Below are 21,120 nucleotides of genomic sequence, written 5' to 3'. Positions count from 1 at the left end.
CATGTTCATTTAAAGCTACACCAAAAAATTGATAGGCCCTGTCTCATACTAGTCCCTATAATTACCTGAGTCAGCCCAGTAATTAGCTGTGTTATCAATCTCCTGAAGCACCTGGCTCTCTTCAGTCAGGTAGTGGAAGCAGGTGCAGTATCTGTGTTCCTCTGCTAGGTCACTTTATGGCCAGGCTGCAACAGTGTCAGTAATCAGGTCTGCTTGGTGCACACAATCTATGAATATTTGTGGTTGGTTTTATTAGAGTTTAATAGTTTGAAATAAATTGAACCATGCGTATTCTTGGACTCAGTTCATAGCTTTATTAGTCGTTCCCATCAGTTGTTCAAATTAAATAAGTCCCATCATGCTTTAATCACAACTATTGACACAACCTCTGATTTGGTCAGGGGATGGTGTTCACGTAGCTGATCCCAGCTCAGTTTCCACTGAGACCAGCTATATTAAGACGATGAGTCAGTCGGTCTCTTTTTGTGTTGGATTCTTGCCAAGTTTCCAGATCTTTTTTCTGGTGTTGTCATGGTCTTTGAGAGGTCACATAAGATATGACGGGTAGCTTTAATAATGCCTGGCTTGTGATTCAGCATTTGAACCAAACATGTCTTTAAATCAGGCCTGCTGGAGGTTAATGGGTGATGGTACAGATATTTTTGCCTGAAAAGTGCCATCCCGATCAGCACAGCCCGTAATGGTCACAACGGATAATAATGGGCTGTGCTGCTGCTGTTTTGGGACCAAATTTCAAGGACTCAAAACTGTTTGAGCATTATGGCCATTAATATCCTCCAGTCCACTGCACACTGGTTGATTGTTAACAGTGCCTTCAGGAAGCACTTGTGAGCATTTATAGTTAATTGCCTGCGTGACGATAACCGCTTTATTGAATGATGGAAGACAGGGTTGTTCTGCCAATATTTGTTCTTTTTATCAGCCTTGGCTTGTGAATCACAATTACATGGGTTTGGCCCAAAGCAAGCTAGACCCGGTGGTATTCTGTAGGAATCTCCACCAAACAATTAAAATTTTGTGTCCGGACCACTGTATTAAAAAAAAAAGACTCAGTGACAACAGATGTGCCCTCAATTAAGGCAGAAACAACATCAAAAAGGAGCCGTTAGCTAAGTGGGTTGCAAAGTGGCTATCAGATGCACAGCAACTGTGGTGAGGTTAAGTGTAATACTTGATATTGAACTCTGTCAGCGTCAGTTGGATGTATAGACAGGTTTCAACTTTGTCATCAGCTGATGTGGGCTAGCACTGAGATCTGCCAGGACTGAGGATGAGACACAGCCTGCCTCAACTAGCACTATGCACAGTTAACATGCAAACATAGTTAACCCTACCAGCGCGTACACCTTTTTTATTTGATAAATACATGTTAGACATGTTTAAATGGGCATTATTTCGTTATATGTGAATGTTTTCAGTTTTAATTTAAATTCACTTCCTGTCTTTCAGCATTCTCTATGCTGACATTGTCGGTTTTACCCGATTGGCCAGTGACTGTTCTCCCAAGGAGCTGGTCATCATGCTCAATGAACTGTTTGGCAAATTTGACCAAATTGCCAAGGTGAGTTATGACTTTTATCATATCATTAAATAAAAATGGCTTTAGTTCAGTGTTTCCCTCTTAAAACACTGTTGGCACAATAGGGTAATGATCTTCTTTCAGAAAATCTGGGTCTGAGAAAGGAAACACTCTTCAAGTCCTGATGAAGCCACATGAACCCTAATAAATAAGACTATTTTTGTATGAAGTGGCCCACATTTTTTTTTTGTAAATGAATTATCTGGTTTCTTAAAAACAAAACAAACTTTCTTTGAAGGATTTCTTTTTTTTTTTTTTTTTATTGTTCTTTAAAGGAAAATGAATGCATGAGAATCAAGATCCTTGGAGACTGCTACTACTGTGTGTCTGGGCTGCCGGTCTCACTGCCTAAACATGCCAAGAACTGTGTCAAAATGGGCCTGGACATGTGTGAAGCCATCAAGTGAGTTTATACCGTCCATCACCTGTAGCTGTTTTATGTAAAGTTGCAAGAAAATATTTGTGAAATCTTTGAATTCCTGCATTGATTACTCATGAAATGTTAATGTGTCAGTGGATGGTGTATTAATCTGTAAGGGAGGACTGTGGGGTGCGTTTAAAGCTAAAATATGTTTTAATTTCTTGCAGTAAACTCAGTTTTACTGTACAGATTAAGACAGAGATATACGGTAGAGATGCACTGAGAGATGCATACATACATCCTTGCGGTGTTAATGTGGTTTGAAGGACTGAGCATATGAAATATCGAACAACAACAAGTTTTAGTATTCCTGTAAAACTCCTTCAGGCAGGTACGGGAGGCCACAAGAGTAGATATCAACATGAGAGTGGGTGTTCACTCGGGCAATGTACTCTGTGGTGTGATCGGACTTCGTAAATGGCAGTTTGACGTATGGTCACATGATGTTACTCTAGCCAATCATATGGAGTCAGGAGGGGTTCCAGGGTAAGGAGTATTACCTTTATATACATTCTTGTTTTGGATTGTAATATTAACTTAAAGAAGCTGAAGTTGTCAGTTTTTTGTTTCCTTATGGGACTGTTTATTATATTTACTTTTCCCTCACCTGGCCAGACGTGTCCACATCACAGAGGCGACTCTGAAGCATTTAAACAAGGCATACGAAGTGGAAGAGGGCAACGGCCACCTCAGGGACCCTTACCTAAAAGAGCTCAATGTCCAGACCTACCTAGTCATTGATCCACGGGTAAGTTCTAAGCCTGTATTCCTGGAAAATGCACATTGTGAAGGATTGAGCAAAATCCCTAGCATTTAAAACATCTACTCAGCCACATAATTGGTGTTAGGATTTTGGATTTTAAGGCAGCATGGTGCCGCAGTGGTTAGCACTGTTGCCGCACAGCAAGAAGATCCTGGGTTTGAATTCACCATCTGGCCAGGTTGAGTTTGCATGTTCTTCTCATGTGTGCGTGGTTTCTCTCCGGGTGCTCCGGTTTCCTCCCACAGAGGTTAATTGGTGATTCTAAATTGTACAAATGTGTGAATGTGAGTGTGAATGGTTGTCTGTCTCTCTGTGTTAGCTCGGTGACAGACTGGCAACCTGTCCATGGTGTACCCCGCCTCTTGCCGTATGACAGCAGGGATATGCTTCAGCTGTGAATTGGGCAAGCAGAAGAAAATGGACGGGTGGGAAGATAGATTTTGAAATGAATAAATGTTCTCGATTTTACCATTTGGTGTATTACATGATGTTCAGGAATTGCAAATAGCTGAATTATGAATTACACAGCTTCCCAACCTTTTTCTCCAGCCTGCAACCCTGAAAAGGATAAGCGGAAGAAAATGGATGTATGGATTATTCTTTTGGCAAAACATTTTCTCCTCCTTTTTGACCAGATGAGATTTTTTTTGTTTGTTTTTTTGGGAGCCATTAGTACATAATATGCACTAACACATTTTTGCATATTTATCTTCATCTAAAGTCTAAGGACCCATCCCTGAATCTCCAAAAGGCACCTAAGCCTCGGGTGAATGACGGTCTGAAGATTCGAGCATCTGTGCGTATGACCCGCTACCTTGAATCCTGGGGGGCTGTCAAACCTTTTGCCCATCTGCAGAACCGAGAGGGCTTCACCCCAGACACTATTGTCAATGGCAAACCACGTTTCAAGGTAAGCTTGCTGGATTGCACACCACAATTTGGTTTATTATCAAGATAACGGTAAAATAAAATACGGGTTTTTTTTTTGTGCCTCAAAATGGGCCTTTGTGGAGGACGGCCATGCACACACTCATCATTGGTCAGCAATGAGTGTGTATTACCTTATTTAAGGGAAGTCTGCATTTTCTTGTTATGTCTGAACATTTAATAAGAATAAATCAAGCTTTACAGAAAAGCTTTTTTTAAAACTTTCAAAACGTTGGATATTTAAAAAGTTTTAAGTAAGTAAGAAAATTAAAAATGTATTTGACATTTCTTTGATCAAAACTAAGTAGAAGACTCAGTGTATTCAAGAAACCATTATCTTGTGAGGAATTTCCAAACCAAAATATAAGATAACTACAGTATTACCCCCGTCTTTTTCAGGATATTCCCCTACGACCAACCCAGAGCTCCAAGAACCCTGAGAGGTAAGACAAAACTGAACGGCGGCAGTAGCTACACATTTAATTAATATGCAAAATGTTATTTTGTGTGTGTGTGTGTGTGTGTGTGTGTGTGTGTGTGTGTGTGTGTGTGTGTGTGTGTGTGTATAAAGGTGTAAGTTCTAAACCGGCTCTGTTGTTTGTACAACCCAAGTTCCAAAAAAAGAGGGACACTTTGTAAAATGTAGGTAAAAATAGAATGCAGTCATTTCCAAATCTCATAAATGCATATTTTATACACAGTCGAAAATTTCAAATGTTTAAACTGAAAAAATGAACCATTTTTTTAAGAAAAAAAATTGGTTCATTTTTAATTTGGCAATAGCAACACTTTGCAGCGTCCCTCCTTCTTTTAATAACAGGCCATAAAGGTCTGGAACTGAGGAGACCAATTGCTGGATGTTTGGGAGAAGAATGTGGTCCAATTCTTTTCTGAATAGAATTACCGCTGCTCAACAGTCCTGGGGCACCAAAGGGTCGTGAACTCTTGGTCCTCATCCAGAGATTTCTCCAGAGTTTTTCAAAGTTTTCACAATTTTAGATTGAGGAATGTTATTCTGAAATTGTTTCAGAATTTGTAGACACATTTTTTTTTCTTCTTTTATTTGTGAACCTCTGCCCAGCTTTACTTACCTTTGCCTCTCTAAGATGCTCTTTTTTATAATCAATTACTGACCTGTTGCCAATTAACCTAATTAGTTGCAAAATGTTCTTCCAGCTGATTTTTTTTTTTTTTTAAGTACCATTTACTTTTCCAGTTTTTTGTCCCCCCATCCAAACTCTTTTGAGAAGTGTCGCTGCCATCATATTCAAAATGAGCTAGTATTTTTTATTAAAATGGTGCATTTTCTCAGTTTAAATGTGATATGATTTCTGTGTTCTATTGTGAATAAAATATGGGTTTCTGATATTTGCAAATCATTGGATTCTGTTTTTATTTACATTTTACAAAGTGTCCCAACTTTTTTTGGAAGTGGGGTTGTGTATCCCAGTAGCAATAGTAGTACATCAGTTACTTTGTAACACGGAAGTCTGACAGGTAACTCATGCTCACTGCTGTCATTCATTGCCAAAAATGATATCATGAATGTTTGCAAGCAGCGTGTTTCTTTGGCTTGTCTTGCAGTTTTTGTTCCATCTTGGAAACACATATTAGGGAGATTAATGCAACAGTTGAATATGATGACATTCTTTTGAGCGTTTTTATAATTTAGGAGAAATCTGCGTCGTGTCAAGCATGGGTATAAATGTTATGGTGCTGCGATGACACCGTAGTTCACTCTAGCAATGCCCAGTGCTTTGACCAAAGCTGCCACCTGAGATGTTCTTCAGAAAGCACTGAAAAAAAACTTGCTTTTTCTTTTTTGACTTCTATCCCTATTTGTGTGGTGAAGCAGTTTTTTTTTTTGTTGTTTTCTCCCACCTATTCTTTAGGAGAAAACTGCAGTGAGTTGTGCATGCCTCAAGGGCGGGTATAAATGGTTATTACATAACAGTTCTTGCAACCATAACTGCAGTGGTAGTTGATTGGTATAAGTCTAATTACTCTTAGAATTAGAATGATTTTGTTCCATCAAAGCAAAAACAATGTTAAATTTGACCAACAAACTAAAGCTGTGTTGCAGTGGCAATTATTCCTGCAGAGTGGTGAGGATAATATGACTAGCCCCTCCACTAGCTTTAAATAATGCATAGCCAAATTGATTGTGGCCAAAGCTTCTAATGGTTAATTCTCTCCCCCCATCTGGTGAAGGCAGTATGAAAAGAGTGAAGCTACTGATCAGTGGGCAGGACTCGCCTACACAAAGCAGTGTGGGCTGAAGTAATGTGATTAGAAGAGATAAGTGTGATCCAAGTGCACAAGCATTCCACCCTGAGAGAGAGTGTAGGTTTGTTTTATCTCGGAAACTGTAAATTTTCATTCATGTCCTGTAAGGCAGAGGCTGCAGCCTTCACACTGAAATGATCCACGCAGTTTTATGCTTATCTCTGATTAAAACTATCAGCTGTTATTGCACTATGTTTGATCTTTACCTTAAAATGATTATATATCATGTGTTTTTGGGTTCAGCGCTGCTCTGTTGTGACGGATGTATATTTTTGTTTTACTGTTGGACCCTGACAGCTTTGATGAATCTCTAGAAGAGCCATTCTCCTTGCCCACCCCTCCGTTCAACTATAAGTGAGTGGAGCCTTCATGGTCTGCAAGGTCCTCACTCCTTTCAGTGCAGTAGTTCTCAGCCTTTCAGTTTGTTCTCCCCAACAATTGCCTCACATACATACATTTGTGTAAATGCAGAGGACAGTGAGTTGAGTTTTCACTTACTTTAAATTATGCACTTTACATCTTTTTTTATTGCAGTCCCCAACAATCAGTTTGCTTAATGCTGCTTCCCAAGAGAAATTATTTAAAGTGGACCTATTATGTTTCCTCTGGTCTAACCATCTGGGATTTTATATTTTTTTTAAGATTTTTTTTTTTTTTTTTAACCCAAGCAAAATTGATGCACTTGCTCATGTATGTAATTAGCTTATTTAGACATATAAACAGTTAGTATAACCAAAGAACTTTAAACATGAGGAACAAAATAAGAATGACTTAACAGTGTTTATCTTCAGATGCTCAGCTGATCCACTTATATTAAGTCTTTATGGCAGGCTAAATCATTGGCGATCTATGCTCTCTGTGTCATTCTTGTTGTACTAGAAATGGCCGATCTGAAGTCTGAAGCAATGAAAGCAGCTGCTCAGACAGGCGGATAGGTTTAACAATTTTTATCATGGAAAACCATCTGAGGACTCTGTGCCACTTGGGAGTGCAGCCAGTCATGTTTTCCCCACAATCTGTTATTTTTTTCTAAATCTTGATTGTATAATCAAATTGGAATATTTAACAGCTCTGTCTACAAGGATAGAAGCCCCACCCACCGGCCATTCAAATCTTTAGTTTATGAGGGGCAGCCAATCAGAAGAAGGCTGGTTGGAGATGGAAGGGAACTAAAAGAGCGCATATCAAACAGAGGGTGACCTGAGGGGTGGGATCAAGGCCCAGTGTAAGATAAAGATTATGTTGAACTCATGCAAAGCTACTCTGGTAGAGTCTAAGAGTAAAAATCTGGAGCTGGAAGCACAATAAGTCCCCTTCAAATATTTTTAAATTGATAAGTTAAATTGATAGAAATAATCAAAAAAAGATAATAAAGTACTCTTTAAGTTTGAATGCAACTGTTCTTTTAACCATTTGTTGTCTCTCAGACACCCTCCCATAGTGTAAAAATTGGACCTCCAGGTTGAGAACTACTGTCTTAGTGGAGAACCTTGCTGTCCCAACACTAACCTGTGCAGTGGTATAATACACATTTTCTCACCTTTTCTAACCGCTGCCTCTTTATAAACAGGGCATCACGTGATCTCAAAAGCCCCTAACCTCTGTTAGTGGACTGACATGATTTCAATTAACACTGATCACCAGCTACGGCTTGTGTGGTAATCTGGGTTTCTGCATCTGTGTGAATGTTTCCTTCCTGATGTAGCAGGGGGGGGTTCTGAGCAAGTGCACGACAGAAACACACCAACCAAATCCCACTGAGATCATCTAACACGCAGAGCTCTGCAGTTGGCACAATCTACATTTCCCTTTTCTCACTAATGCTCAGAATGGCATTAACCAAGTGGCCTCCAAGCACAGCTACACTGGACCAGAATAACCCACATGACCTGATCTGGTTTTCCCAGCATCTGTTCCAGTCACCCTGCTTGTCTGTCTGCATGCCACTTCCTTATTGTCTCTGTGGTTTCTGGTGCAGGAACAAATCCCAGAAGACTAGGTTTGATGAGGAGCTGCACAATGAGATGACCATTACCATAGATGAGCTCAACAGCAAGTAGGTCCATTTCAAATGTCATAATTTATGTCGTATTTGCAGTATGTGTAGCATATTTTATGAAATATTGCAATATATTGTGTTTAGCGGGTTTAAAGAAATTGCATTAAAGCAGGAAATCTTCTGCTGCATTGTTTTTGAGCAAGCTTACACCCATATCAGTGATGATAAACCTGACTGATGGTTCGCCAAATCCCTGAAATTTCAGATTGGCTCTGTGGCAGCTTTCTTATGCCAAGATGTTGTGGTTTATTTTTCTGAAACTACCATTGCTTTAAGTGTGGTAGTGTTCTCTCAGTTTGTTAGTAGACCTGTCCAATGTACATAACAATATCCTAAAAACTTTAAAATCACAGAGTAGACACTTAAAAACATCTTCTAATTGATTCAGAAGTGCAGGTGACAGATTTTGTTTGTGTTTCATGGAAAAAAAATTTTTTTTTGCTATCCATAACTTGAAATTTCGACATATTAACTCGAAATTTCAAAAAAATTAAACCAAAATTTCGAGATACCTAACTTGATATTTTGAGTTAATAAAATTAATAAGTCAAAATTTCAAGTTAGGTGTCTCAAAAGTTTGAGAAATGAAGTTAAAATTTCGGGATACCTAAATGGAAATGTAAAAATTTCGAGTCAGCTCTGCGAATCACGAAGCTCATAGAAAAAAGGTCATTTCCTTGTTACCCGTAAGCAAATGACGCCAACGCATGCACACTCAAAACCGGGTAACTCCAGTATCAGTTAGTTAGCAGTGTATAGAAAATTGGCGTTCGGTTTTTGAACTTTGAATGCTAGTGTTGTAGTACTCGAGATTGGTCTTGGTCTTGTCTCGGTCTCGGGTTAGGTGATCTTGACTACAACACTGTTGAATGCCTTCTAGCAAATAAGAACTGCATTAAAGGTAAGGAATCAATGCTTTCATCCTGAACTGTTGGACAGCTGATGCCTTCAGCCTCCAACAAGTGAGTGACGTACCTTCACAGAGCTTCCTGATTGGCAGAGCTAATCCAGTTATTGACACAAAATTTTGCGAAAATAACTTGAAATTTTGAGTTATGGATGGGAATTTTTTTTTTTTTTTAGTTTATACTTATGGAAGGTTTATTCAGCTTCCACAAGTATGTAAGCAGAAGTATGGATACTTAGTCGAGTTATTAACTTGAAATTTTGAGTTACGTATAGCAAAAACTTTTTTTTTTTCAATGGAGGAAATAAACTTCCATACATAAGCAGTGGAGTTGAATATGTAACTGTTTTTCTAAATGTCACATTAGTAAGCCAACTTTGAGTGTCAACCTTTAGATCTTGACAGTGTGGATGATCAAGATCATTACTTAAGTTGTCGCCTTATCTTTGCAGATTAAAAATAAGGCTTCTCTTAAATCAGCGGTTGTAGGTAAAACGTGTATGTCATTCGTGCTGTTGTGCAATGGTTAAACTTTATGAAAATGAATGGAAATGACACATTTTAAAAAAGCAGAAAATGGAAAAAGGTGACACCATTGTCTTTTTTTTCCCCCCTCTAAACCATGAACAAATGAGAGGATGTCTAAGCAGGTTTTAATGCAAATTTAATTTGATTTTCAAATGAGGGTTAAAATTGTGTTGCCAGCAAATGTAAATAGCCTTATCTGTGCAGGATATAAACAGAGGCAGAGGAAATTGTCTAAAATTTGTGTTGTCCTTGTATGAAACTGGAGCCTTGATGAAAATGGAGCGCTTCATGCGTAAGAGATAAATATTAATATTGTAATGTTTATTTGCCATGGCACTGACCTCTACTTAAAGCTCCATGTAATGTCTTTGTTAGTCTTAGAGGTTATTAGGTTAGGTTAAAACATGTAGCTTAAGAGCCTTATAATAATCTGTTTGGATCTGTGTTGTACAGTAGAATTATTTGTCTGTAATGAGCAGGAATTGTGACTACAGCGTTATTGCCTCGGAGTACATCTCAGATCTTTTTTTTTTTTCTTGGCTGTTCTGTCAAGTTGTTGCATCAGGCGTGAACCAACAGAGAGCAGTGCAGCCTGTGCCCAGTGTAATCCAGTGCCTTCAAAACAGTCACAGTAGAGATCCTAAATATTTTGCATCTGCAATGTCAATCTGATAGAAAAAGGAGAGTTAATAGACATCTGTCTTTCCACCTTGATTCTCTATCTTCTTCCTTGCCTTCTTACCTTCCTTTCTCCTTTGCAGGCAGTGGTATAAGTCTGAAGAGAGCAGCAGTTTAGCTCTGTGGTTTCCAAAGAAAGATCTGGAAAAACAGGTTGGTTGGACTTAAAGGGGTCAGTTACATTCTGCATTATCATACTTTTACATTTAGTCTTTCTGATACTGAATAAGAGGCAGAATAAGTGCTTTCTGCTTTCTCTTTTCTTAGTATCGAACCCTGGATTTGCCCATGTTCAAACACTATGTCGGCTGTGCCACCTTCATCTTCCTCTGTATCTTCATCATTCAGATGTTTATCGCAAGGACGTAAGTATCATTTACATATTTCTGATATTTAAGCATCTGTTCTTCTCATCAGAAGTGCAAACTAAAGCACATTATGGAGACCACATTTGTATTTTTAGGAAATGAGCTGGAGAATGATTTTTTTTTTTTCTTTTCTTTTTCTTTTTTAAAATTCTGGTCCTCCGCAGGCGACAGACATTGGGGGTGTCATTCGGAACGTTGTTTTGCGTGCTGCTCCTGGTCCTGGCTATCTGCTACGCAGGTCACTTACAGGTGTGTGCATTAAGTCTCATGTTCACATTCAGCATTTTGTTATTTAAGTGATTTAGTCCAAGTTTCATTTCAGGCCCAGTTGGCCGTCTGGTTTGTAGAAACCAGGAGAAAAAGCCTCACTGACACTACAACTCTTTACAGTAACACCCAAAGCCGTGCAACATAGTTTAATATTGCGTATTTGTGACTCACAAGTGGTTCGCTGAAGAATGATATTCAATTAATTAAATTTCCGTTTGCATGGGAAGGGGAAATTAAATGTGAAGTTTATGTAGAGTTTTATTACTTGTGTGGGAAGGTCACACAGATAAATGCCAAAACACTTTTCTGTTGCACATTAATTTTTTTTCTGTCTCAGTTGTGTGTGGCTTGGCTTTGTTTTACCTTCTGAATATTCTGCTTTTGCTTTTCTTTTAAAGCACTTTGTAAACTCTAGTCTTAAAGGTGCTGTATGTAAATAAAGAATAATAATAATTATAGTTTTCCAAATTAAATTATTTAGTAAGTTGTTTGATTGTCTGCATCCCTTTTTTTATTTAAGAAATCTGAACCTACATTGAAAGAGGAATTCAGAGAAACTGTAAACACGAAATTCATATTTTTAATGTTTATAATCGCAGTATAATTTAAGAAAATACCAAGGATATGGGACAAAACTGTCCCACAACAATGTCTTCCCAAGTTTCTTATTTCAGTTTGTCCAGATATGACACAAAATTCCAGAAGTGAATCACTCCTAAACTGGAGTCCAGTGCAAATACAGTGCTTAACAAATTAATGAGACCACGCTCATAAAAATGCAAAGATTATAGAAATATGTCAAAAAACTTACTTAAAACTTAAAAAAAAAAAAAATGATGTTATTTATTAGGTAAAAGTAAATAACTGTTATTTGACATCTTAATCAAACAATAATCATGTGCTTTACTTTTTTTAATGCTTTTTTTTGTTGTAAATTTACAAATTCATGGATAAGAACAATTGCATTTTAGCATCAAAAACATCATTTAGATTAGAGAGCTTGTGCATACTGGTGGATTAACCATTACAGAAACATAAAAAACTGATTTTGGTAATCAACACTGCACAGCTGTGGTATAAACCTTACACTGGGTGGTGGTCTAATAAATTTGTTGGCAAGATTACTTAACAAACAATCAGAACTACTCGGTGCAAGCAATAAAGGCATGTGTGAAAAGGTTATGTGTTTTTGTGTGCACGTCTTTTACTGTGCCAGAATTAACTGATGTAAGACTGGAAACATGGCATGGAAGCTATCTCTTCACTATGCTACAGCTGACTCTAGACACCCTACTGATGACATTTGACATTCGGTCCTGTACGTGTGGGGTTTTTTTTTTTTTCCCTTCTCAGATTCCTTTCCTCGAAATAGCCAGCTGTGAATCACTCAACACATGCTGTCTGCAGATAGCTGACTGTATAACGTCACATGCTGCTCATACCTGTTGGATTCCATCCTTTCTCGTCTTTTAACCCCTCACTCCTCTGCAGCGCCTTTTTCCAGAGAAGCTGTCAAGTTGCCAGTGGCTGCCAGCTGTGTCGGAGGCAGTGGTTAAACAGCCGTGTGTGCGCCTCCCTCTGGCAACCATCACCACGGCGATCATTGTTATCATGGCTGTGTTCAACCTGGTGAGACTCTGCTCACATGTTGAGGGCTAAGACAGATCCACTCTGGTATTTCTAGCTGTGCCACACTTCATGCTTCAAAGCATGTCCAGTGGTTGCTTGTCAGTTATTATTTTTTCTCACTCCCCTGCAGTGCTTCGACCAGGCAGATAACGACGACTACTCCTGCCTGCCTGTGAGTGACAGATTTAATCCTAGACAATAATGTGTAGTAGCAGTATTTAATGTTGGTGTGAAGTAGTATCAGTTGTAGTTCTCTCAACACTGAAAAACTTGAATTAACAAAATTTAATAAGTTGGTGCTTAATTTTATAATAAATGCATGTAGTATATAAAACATCAAGCATAATAAATACCATAGAAATGTCAGCTTTCATATTCTAAGTTTAAGAATAAAGAATTTTATAGGTGTATTCAAGGGTTTGGGGGTTATAGTTATGACAGATAAGCTAATAAACAGTCTCTCTTTACATGGACTGTTTGACTAATTGTTTGTTTGCTACTTATAATTTTTAATTAGGAGATTATTTAGAATTGCTCCAAGTCTAATTCCATTCATTCCATTCCTGTCCCTCAGTACTCTGTCTACTGCTGTATCCTGTCACTCATTGCATGTGGAGTCTTCCTCCGGGTGAGCTTTGAGCTCAAACTGCTCTTCCTCACCGTGGCCTCCACGGCATACTACGTCCTCATCCTCAGCACCAAGAAGGACCTCTTTTTTGAATATAGCAAACAACTCCATAACCTTTCAAACTACAGCTACAATGAGACTGAAGTGAGGTGAATCCTGCAGCTTTCTGTCAAATGTATTGTTTCCTGTTTTCACACTGATGACCTGTTGAAACCTTTCTGCAAACACAAAGAGGAGTCATTTCTTAGATTGCACGCCCTGTTGTAACTTTTTCTTAAAATGACTCAGTAAATTGCTGAAGTGCAAAAACATTTCAGTCCTCAGCAGATCATAAATCATTTTATATGAATATATGGATTCCTGAACAGCAGATCAGAGCCACCTTATAACAGTAATAAAAAAAAAAATGCTGTATGTTTATTTCTATTAATAGTGGATCAGGGTTCTTGCCTGGTATTAATGATGTCTATGAGCATTAAAAATTAAAAATTGATCTCACATACATCCAACAGAGTGTTATACTGGATATATAACACCCATAACACCTTAAACAATCCAGTACCATCAGAGTTATAGACTCACTTCACCATTTACCGCGGCTGTTCTCACTTTCAGTCACTCAGCTTAACTACATACTTGTGGCTCGTGACCAATGTAGTGACCACCCCAACAGCAATGCTTCCCTCTGGCTGCAGCTACTTCTGTCACACAAGGCGAGATTCACTTCACACAGCTCACGCAGAGCAGCCAAGTCATTAAACACAACTGACAGACAACTCTCTTAAATAGAGTAGGTCAGTCACAAAGAATATGACAAAATATAAAACCACCGTGTTTATTTTTTTGTTGCCAGAACTTAATGTATGAATGAAAGGTCGGAGTGCTACTTTTGGAGTGGTCTGTATCACACATCAATCCATAATATTAATCAGACAGTTGATTAAAAATGACCCAAGGGGCCAATATCTACATATTTTTTATGAATATATACATGATTCCTGATCAGAGCAGTTTTTTTTTAAGTGTACTGTTATGTCATCTCAGAGCTCCATGAAAAGATTTTAATTTCTGTTTACCACTCAATTAAAAGTGGGGTCCATTATTGTTCTTGCTTCCCCTGCAGCATCCTAGGGCTGGTAAAGCACCCCCAGATTATGAGCTGCATATATATCACACTCTTCCTGGTCACCATGGTTATCATCTCACAGCAGGTAAATGACAGATTGCTCTTTTTTTTTGTCTTTCTCAGTTTCATTCCTCACATCTCAGACAATCCGCCGTGCTGATTTTCTCTAATCCCACCATTTTTCTGGCTCCTAGAATGAGTCCTGCTTCCGCCAGGACTTCCTGCGGAAGTACAAGAACCAGAGAGAGCAGGATGAGATCGAGACAAGAGAGAACTTGAACCGCCTGCTGCTGGAAAACGTGCTGCCGGCACACGTGGCAGCGCTGTTTGTCGGGGAGAATAAGAAGAATGAGGTGAGATTTCCACTATTGATTCTCTCTGGATAACAAGCTCACTGGATGCTATGAAAGACTGGTGATAAAGCGAGTTAAAAATGCTCCTTTGAGATTGCACGTTAAAAGTGAACATGAATCAGATATTACTCCTGTTTCTTTCAGCAGTAATGTTTACTAGTTATCTGAGGTCAGCTTAAAAAAAAAAAAAAGTAATTATTAATGTCAGCAGGTGGATTTTCACTGTTAAAACACTCAAACACAGGGACCTTCTTGGATTGACACATGATACTCTACACATTCAGTGTGCCAGCTGCTTACTCATCAAGTTTTCACTGACAGTAACTGCTGTGACGTAAAAAAAGGGTACAAAGCGTTTATCAGCAGTGGTCACAAGTGCTGATGCCTTTCTGTGTCTTGCTGCTTCACTGTAACACAGAGCCTGAATTGTCCTTTTAGTGCTATCAAGGTTAGTAACAGTAACAGGAAAGTTTGAATATCTAAATGTAACAAACCCAACAATCCTAATATTGTCCTTGGTGAAACTTTTAAAGCTGCTGTATGCAGAAATCTAAAAAGGAATTTGGGGGGAGACAGCCAGAAAATGGACAGCCTCCCCCTTAAAGCTCCCCCCCCTCTTTAAGCCCCAACTAGGGTTTAATCCCGGGATCCGGGATTCCCGGGAAATGCGATCAGAACCATTTCCCGTTTCCCGGGAAACGTTAGACGGGAAACCGGGAAAAAAGTCGCGCGCGTCGATTTGACTTTCAGAAAGAAAAGAAAGCTTCAGAATGTTAAATTTAAGGAAATATTGAGAGAAGGGTTCGTTTAATGCGAAAAGCTTTACTCTTCATTTCAGGCACGTTCAGCCTCCGTTTAAGGCTTCAGCCTTCATCTCAAGCGTTTTAATAGAGGTATTACACAGTTGTACTTTTTTCCTCTTTAATTTGTTGAAATCGTAGGCAATGTGTTTACCCTAAGGTATTTTGTATTATATAATCTTATATTATATATTGTTATATTGCATTATATAGCCTATAAAATATGCCTGCCCTGAACAATAAAGAAATATCTGTTTAACTTCGAGTGTTTCTTTTCCTCGTTTGCAGCCGCTTACTAACAATCATGAATTAGGATACGGGCCTAATGGGTGAAGAAATTATCATGAAATAGATTGCTTTAACATATTTCGCTTTTAAAATGGAGTTGAGTAAAATGTATATTTTTTAGGCTATAAGGATTGGCCAGTTTTTCAATAGACGATTCACAGCGAACCTACTTTAACCCTCAGACACGGTGTTATAAATTTGCTGTTGCCAGAATGGCAATGACCAAGTCGTAGTGCATTACTCAAGGCCCTGTGTTATGTCATATTATAGTGTAGTACAGTAGTTAACTTTTCAATGACTATTACAGCATTCCACTGGTGGAGATATAGCGCAACAGATGTCGCCACGACAGCGTGGCTGAGCCTTTATCAATGCTGTGTGGAGATGAACCGTATTGTTTTGCACCAGCAGTTGTAAAATATCTTGGTATAATTCCATGTACAATGCAGGAATATTTGAATTATATTTGTTAAGGGAGTGTTGAGGAACGATACAACACCGCATAGCTCGAGCACTCGAATACCGAGATGTAGGTTTTATTGCATTAATCAAGCCAACACTGCCCCCTACTGGGCATAACAGGACATAGCTGGAAAGCTACCTCTACAATATCAGAATACGTTAAGGCCGACACAGGCTACAGAAGCCCTAATTAAAATAAAAAAATAAATAAACTTTTTCCCGGGATTCCCGGGAAATGGCTCGTCATTTCCCGGGATTTGATTCATGTCATTTTCGGGAAAAATATTAAACCCTAGCCCCAACCCGCCTATATGAAGGTACTTTATACATTTAATACTTAAAACATGGCTGTAGCATAATGCAAATGCAGTGCAAAAACACACATCTGGTAATTAGTGCTAAATAACAGGCTAATAAAGCACTAGAATTTAACTCACCAAAACTGAAGCATGAACTTCTTGGATGTGCTATACCGCGCAGCAGGCAGTGTTGTTTGTCGGATAATTCCATGAAAAATGCTCCAAACATGCACAAACATGGCAGAGAGGCAGCCACGCTTCTAACTCCAGTATGCAGAGAAATAAAAATATTCTTTCTACTCAGTTCTCATGAAGTGAGAAACTAGCCATAGAGGCTAAAACAATATTTTTGTACCAGGCGGTAAACATATATATTTTTTTTAAAGTGGGGCATTTTAACACAGGAGTCTGAGAACTGACTTGCTTTTGGAGTTTGTCTCAAATGGCCACTTGAGGAGCTTCAGTTTTTGCTGCTTTGGGTTGGTTTCACTTTATCAAATGAAGGTTCTCTGCTATTGCACCAACAAAACTAGCTTCCTGCATTTTTGTTGTTTATTCTTCTTTATACTGCTTACCTCATCTGGTTGATCTAGGATTTGCTAATCCAAGTGAAACTAATCTGTTAATGAGCAACTCTGCGATTCCATGTTCCTCCAGAGTTTCATGCTAAAAAAAAAAAGCTTCTGTCAGTCAGCTGTGATAAATTTACTGAGATGATGCGCACAATAACTCTGCAGTAACTACAGGAAATAAGGGGTGGTAAAAAAAAAAAATGTCTGGAAAGCAGTAACACAATCAAGCTTCTTGAGTCAAAGGCAGCAGAACAAAATAAACAGAACTCCGGCTAATCCCCGTACAGAGAACAGGAGGAGAGACGTGAAATCTCCGGTCACAGGCTACAGCTTCTAAAGCCTGAAAGCAGAGCCCGGATGAGTTGCAGGAGTCGAGTTTCCTCCCAGACTTGAACTACAGTGTGCTGAAAAGCATATTGATTTTTTTTTTTCCTCTCACCTATTGCCTATACAAGCTTTAACTGCTGGTTTTGTGCTTTTCCCAACAGGACCTCTATTACAAGTCCTATGACTGTGTGTGTGTGATGTTCGCTTCAGTGCCGGATTTCAAAGAATTTTACACCGAGTGTGATATCAACAAAGAGGGACTGGAATGCCTGAGGCTGCTCAATGAGATCATCGCTGACTTTGACGAGGTCAGGAAGACAAAGAAAGAAACTTGCCGAGCATTTCTCTGAGATACAAATTTCAGAGGCTAATCATGCGGACCCTGGCATGGTTGGGATGATAAATGCACACATCCCTCACTTTGTTTTCCTGTAACTCAACAGCTGCTGTCCAAACCAAAGTTCAGCGGCGTGGAGAAGATCAAGACAATTGGCAGCACTTACATGGCTGCTGCAGGGCTTAGCGGGACGCCTGGTCAGGAGAACAATCAGGTGAGAACGTTACTACTTTAGACCAGAGCCAGGCCTGGATCAGATCTACTTTAACTGTTTTAAGGCAAGTCATGACCAAACCTCATAATGAGGCTGTGGACTGACGTGACCGTGACTGTGTTTTAGGACAGAGAGCGGCAACACGCCCAGATAGGGATCATGGTAGAGTTTGCCATTGCTCTGATGGGCAAGCTGGACGGCATCAACAGACATTCCTTCAATAGCTTCAGGCTTCGCGTGGGTGAGTGTGCATAAACGTTTCATTCAGTAAATGCTGCACCGTGCTACCTCCATCTCTGTTAAGGCTGGCACAGGTTTCCTTGGTTACTCAGTGCATGATTGGCATTCGTGCACTGTTCTTGCAGTGTGAACAGTAGGATTCACTGACACTTGATTATTAGGTTGTTACAAACTCGTGCCTATAAAAATAACCACCAAATTCCTGGAGGTACATGATGATTAATTCAGAAACATAAAGTGACATTTGAGGCTCTTAAAGCAGTTCCTACTTTATATCACACTGAGCAACACATAAATTACTCCAATCTCATGTGGTGCAGTACTTTTTCCTAGTTACCCTAAAAGAATTACAGATCTTACAGAAGAAAGCTATATAAGAAATAATATGGGGCAAAATTAATTCTCCCACTGACCTGTTTTAATAGCTACAATCTGAAGCTTAATGAAAATGCTTTCCATAATGCTTCTATCATGTGTAGAGTTGAATAGGCTCTAAGCATGACAGAACAGACAAACTTCCCTCACATACATATAAGACTAGAAAAGTACATCATTATATATGTAAATATAAGCATTTCAACTGCATACCCTGCTCTGAAAACTCTTGAAATTATATTACTATTCTCAACTGACCATGTGTTTCTGTTCTTTTTAATTTTACCAATTGAAACAATACTTGTTTTTTTCTGAATAAAGTGTTTTTGGTCTGTTTTGAAATTTTGGGATGCTTTGGTTGATCAGTCAGGCTTTGGGGGGATTCTTGTGTTCTTGACACATGTCAGAATCACAGGCCAAATCTAGCCCTTTGTAACGTTGAGTCCGGCCTGTATATAACTTCAGGTTCTGAGTAAATTCTGTCCCGGCTGGTTGTAGCTGTGATCTGTACACTGATGTGCATGCTGTGCACACATCAAACTAACAAGCTAGCTAACACATAATGCAGCAAAAGGAGTGTTGATGCTGACTGCAGACAGCTTTAAGATAGACTAACTTAAAAAAAAAAGGCCCTTGTGCCCATTTTCCATGAAGCAGTTCTTGTTTTTAGCTATCTGGCTGAGTGGCCAATGAGCCTCTGCCATGGGGAGGCATCTGTCCAGCTACAATTTACAAAAATCGCTGCTCCTCCTAGCATTGGCCAGAAGTTAGTGAAGCTTGTGATAACCTAATGGACCTTCACCCAAAGTGTGCTCAAGGTTAAAGTCACATTTTGTTGTCTTATTGGCAATGACCTGTGAACTGCGATGGATCATGAGCCCGATGAGCTACTTATTACTATTTTTAACATTTTGCGATATGCTGAGTATTGCAGTAACATATTGCAGTTTATCGCAATTTTTCAACTGCAAATTATGTCCTCAAAGTTAAACTTTGTCAATATGTTTTATCCAATAATATAAAGTTATCTCACTTAAGTTATTTTTTTACTGCAAAATTAGATTGTCAAGCATACCAACACTATCACTAAAACCTGCCATAAATGTTGCTATGAGACTGAGTCAGTCTGCTATCAATCTGATATCAGTCTGCAATTGATTGGGGTCAAGTTGGCAATTACATGCAATCTGTTTCTGATAATACAGCAATTAAGTGTGGTAAATCTTCAAAAACCACATCTGTTTACATTTAACAAAAATTCACATTTACCATTTGTGGTCAGCAACGTTCCTGTTTTACAGGAATATAACCAGAATACAACCAGCTGGGATCCAGCTGAGTCAAGTCCCCTCGAGTTGTGCTCATTGACAAAGACTCGATCAATTAGACATTATTTTTGCTTTTAAAAATTAAAATAATAAATAGCAAGAAACAAAATAACAAGTGCAAGCATTTCAGAAATATTGTTATAAAGGCTTAAATAAAATTTAAACCCAGTAGGTGTGTTTTCCAAAAAATTGATGGATCTTAATTCATCCATCCAATAACAGTAAAAATAGCTGTGTGCTGATTTGAAGCTTGTGTTTCTGTCAGAGAAAGCTTAAATCAAATCCAAAGATTTTCTTTTTTTTTTATATTTATTTAAAACCCAGAATTTCTCAGTTTGGTTCCCCTCAGTAACACGATCAGTTGTGACACCTTTACAATATCTTCGCACAATAATTGCTGTTAACTTTTACGTTTCTATCATATTTTCATTGGGTTGTGATTTATTTGCAAAAGCAAGCCCCACGTGCTGGATTTGCGGGTTTTAAAATTGCCGTGTCTTTAAGAGCAGGTACAATATTGCCTGTGACGCTTTCAGTCAAGCAGTTCAGCACCTGCTGCATGAAAGCTTTTCTTAAAAGAAATTAGGGGTCAGAAAATTTGTCTCGTGGGCTAATGGCCTTGACAAAAACTCACACCATAGATGCATCTAATAAAAATCTTGGACAAGTTCAAATCTCGGCAACTTTGACCTCAAAATAAAGGTCAGGTTTTCAGAAAATCTTGTGAAAACAATAACTCCAGAACGATCTCACCTACGATGTTCAAATTGACGCCATAGCTGCACACCATTCAAGCTAGATCCATCAAACTTCACAGACTTGTTCACTGACTTTGCAGCACTTTGCCCCCATTATGAATCCAAAACAGCCGAGCGTTGGCACCCACTCAGCGGTGCTCTTGTTTCTGCCTAATATTTCACCTTTTCTGGTACCGCTGATCCTCTTTTGTCTCATCCTTCAGTGGATGAAATACTTTTCTTTTTTGCCCTTATATTTTCATCCTGTCTTACCAGTTCTTTGAATGGTGCATGTGAGCAATACACATGTTAACAAATTGTTAGAGTTAAACTTTAATGTGTCCTTTTTTTCCTCTCTTTCCCCCCAACAGGAATTAATCACGGCCCAGTGATAGCTGGAGTAATTGGAGCGAGGAAACCTCAGTATGACATCTGGGGCAACACGGTCAACGTAGCCAGCAGAATGGAGAGCACTGGGGAGCTGGGAAAGATCCAGGTATGTTCAGCACAGTCCAGCAGAGTCAAACAGCAGGATTTCATGAGGTGTTCTGAAAGGCCAAATGGTCACTTCTCATACAGCAAATCTCAGAGTTATCGC

General features: G+C 38.9%; 1 protein-coding gene across 2 annotated transcripts in view; it reads left to right on the top strand.

The window, feature by feature from the left end:
• adcy7 (adenylate cyclase 7) overlaps window positions 1-21,120 on the top strand; it is a 33,289-nt gene that overhangs the window by 10,534 nt on the left and 1,635 nt on the right. Inside the window, exons 6-25 of one of the 2 annotated variants that reach the window (XM_030719414.1) lie at window positions 1,471-1,582; window positions 1,876-2,003; window positions 2,349-2,507; window positions 2,637-2,769; window positions 3,506-3,694; window positions 4,111-4,154; window positions 6,295-6,351; window positions 7,976-8,053; window positions 10,253-10,322; window positions 10,437-10,534; window positions 10,702-10,786; window positions 12,299-12,436; window positions 12,567-12,608; window positions 13,011-13,213; window positions 14,188-14,275; window positions 14,385-14,543; window positions 17,453-17,599; window positions 17,735-17,842; window positions 17,969-18,083; window positions 20,894-21,018. In XM_030719414.1, coding sequence (XP_030575274.1) covers window positions 1,471-1,582; window positions 1,876-2,003; window positions 2,349-2,507; window positions 2,637-2,769; window positions 3,506-3,694; window positions 4,111-4,154; window positions 6,295-6,351; window positions 7,976-8,053; window positions 10,253-10,322; window positions 10,437-10,534; window positions 10,702-10,786; window positions 12,299-12,436; window positions 12,567-12,608; window positions 13,011-13,213; window positions 14,188-14,275; window positions 14,385-14,543; window positions 17,453-17,599; window positions 17,735-17,842; window positions 17,969-18,083; window positions 20,894-21,018 — 2,278 coding nt within the window. The remainder of the gene's footprint in view (window positions 1-1,470; window positions 1,583-1,875; window positions 2,004-2,348; window positions 2,508-2,636; window positions 2,770-3,505; window positions 3,695-4,110; window positions 4,155-6,294; window positions 6,352-7,975; window positions 8,054-10,252; window positions 10,323-10,436; window positions 10,535-10,701; window positions 10,787-12,298; window positions 12,437-12,566; window positions 12,609-13,010; window positions 13,214-14,187; window positions 14,276-14,384; window positions 14,544-17,452; window positions 17,600-17,734; window positions 17,843-17,968; window positions 18,084-20,893; window positions 21,019-21,120) is intronic. The other variant, XM_030719418.1, reaches the window with a different exon arrangement.

Source organism: Archocentrus centrarchus, chromosome 3, assembly GCF_007364275.1.
Source record: "Archocentrus centrarchus isolate MPI-CPG fArcCen1 chromosome 3, fArcCen1, whole genome shotgun sequence".
NCBI classification, from domain to species: domain Eukaryota; kingdom Metazoa; phylum Chordata; class Actinopteri; order Cichliformes; family Cichlidae; genus Archocentrus; species Archocentrus centrarchus.
The sequence above is the reverse complement of the archived record's forward strand: the minus strand, read 5'-3'. Positions and strand labels throughout refer to the sequence as shown.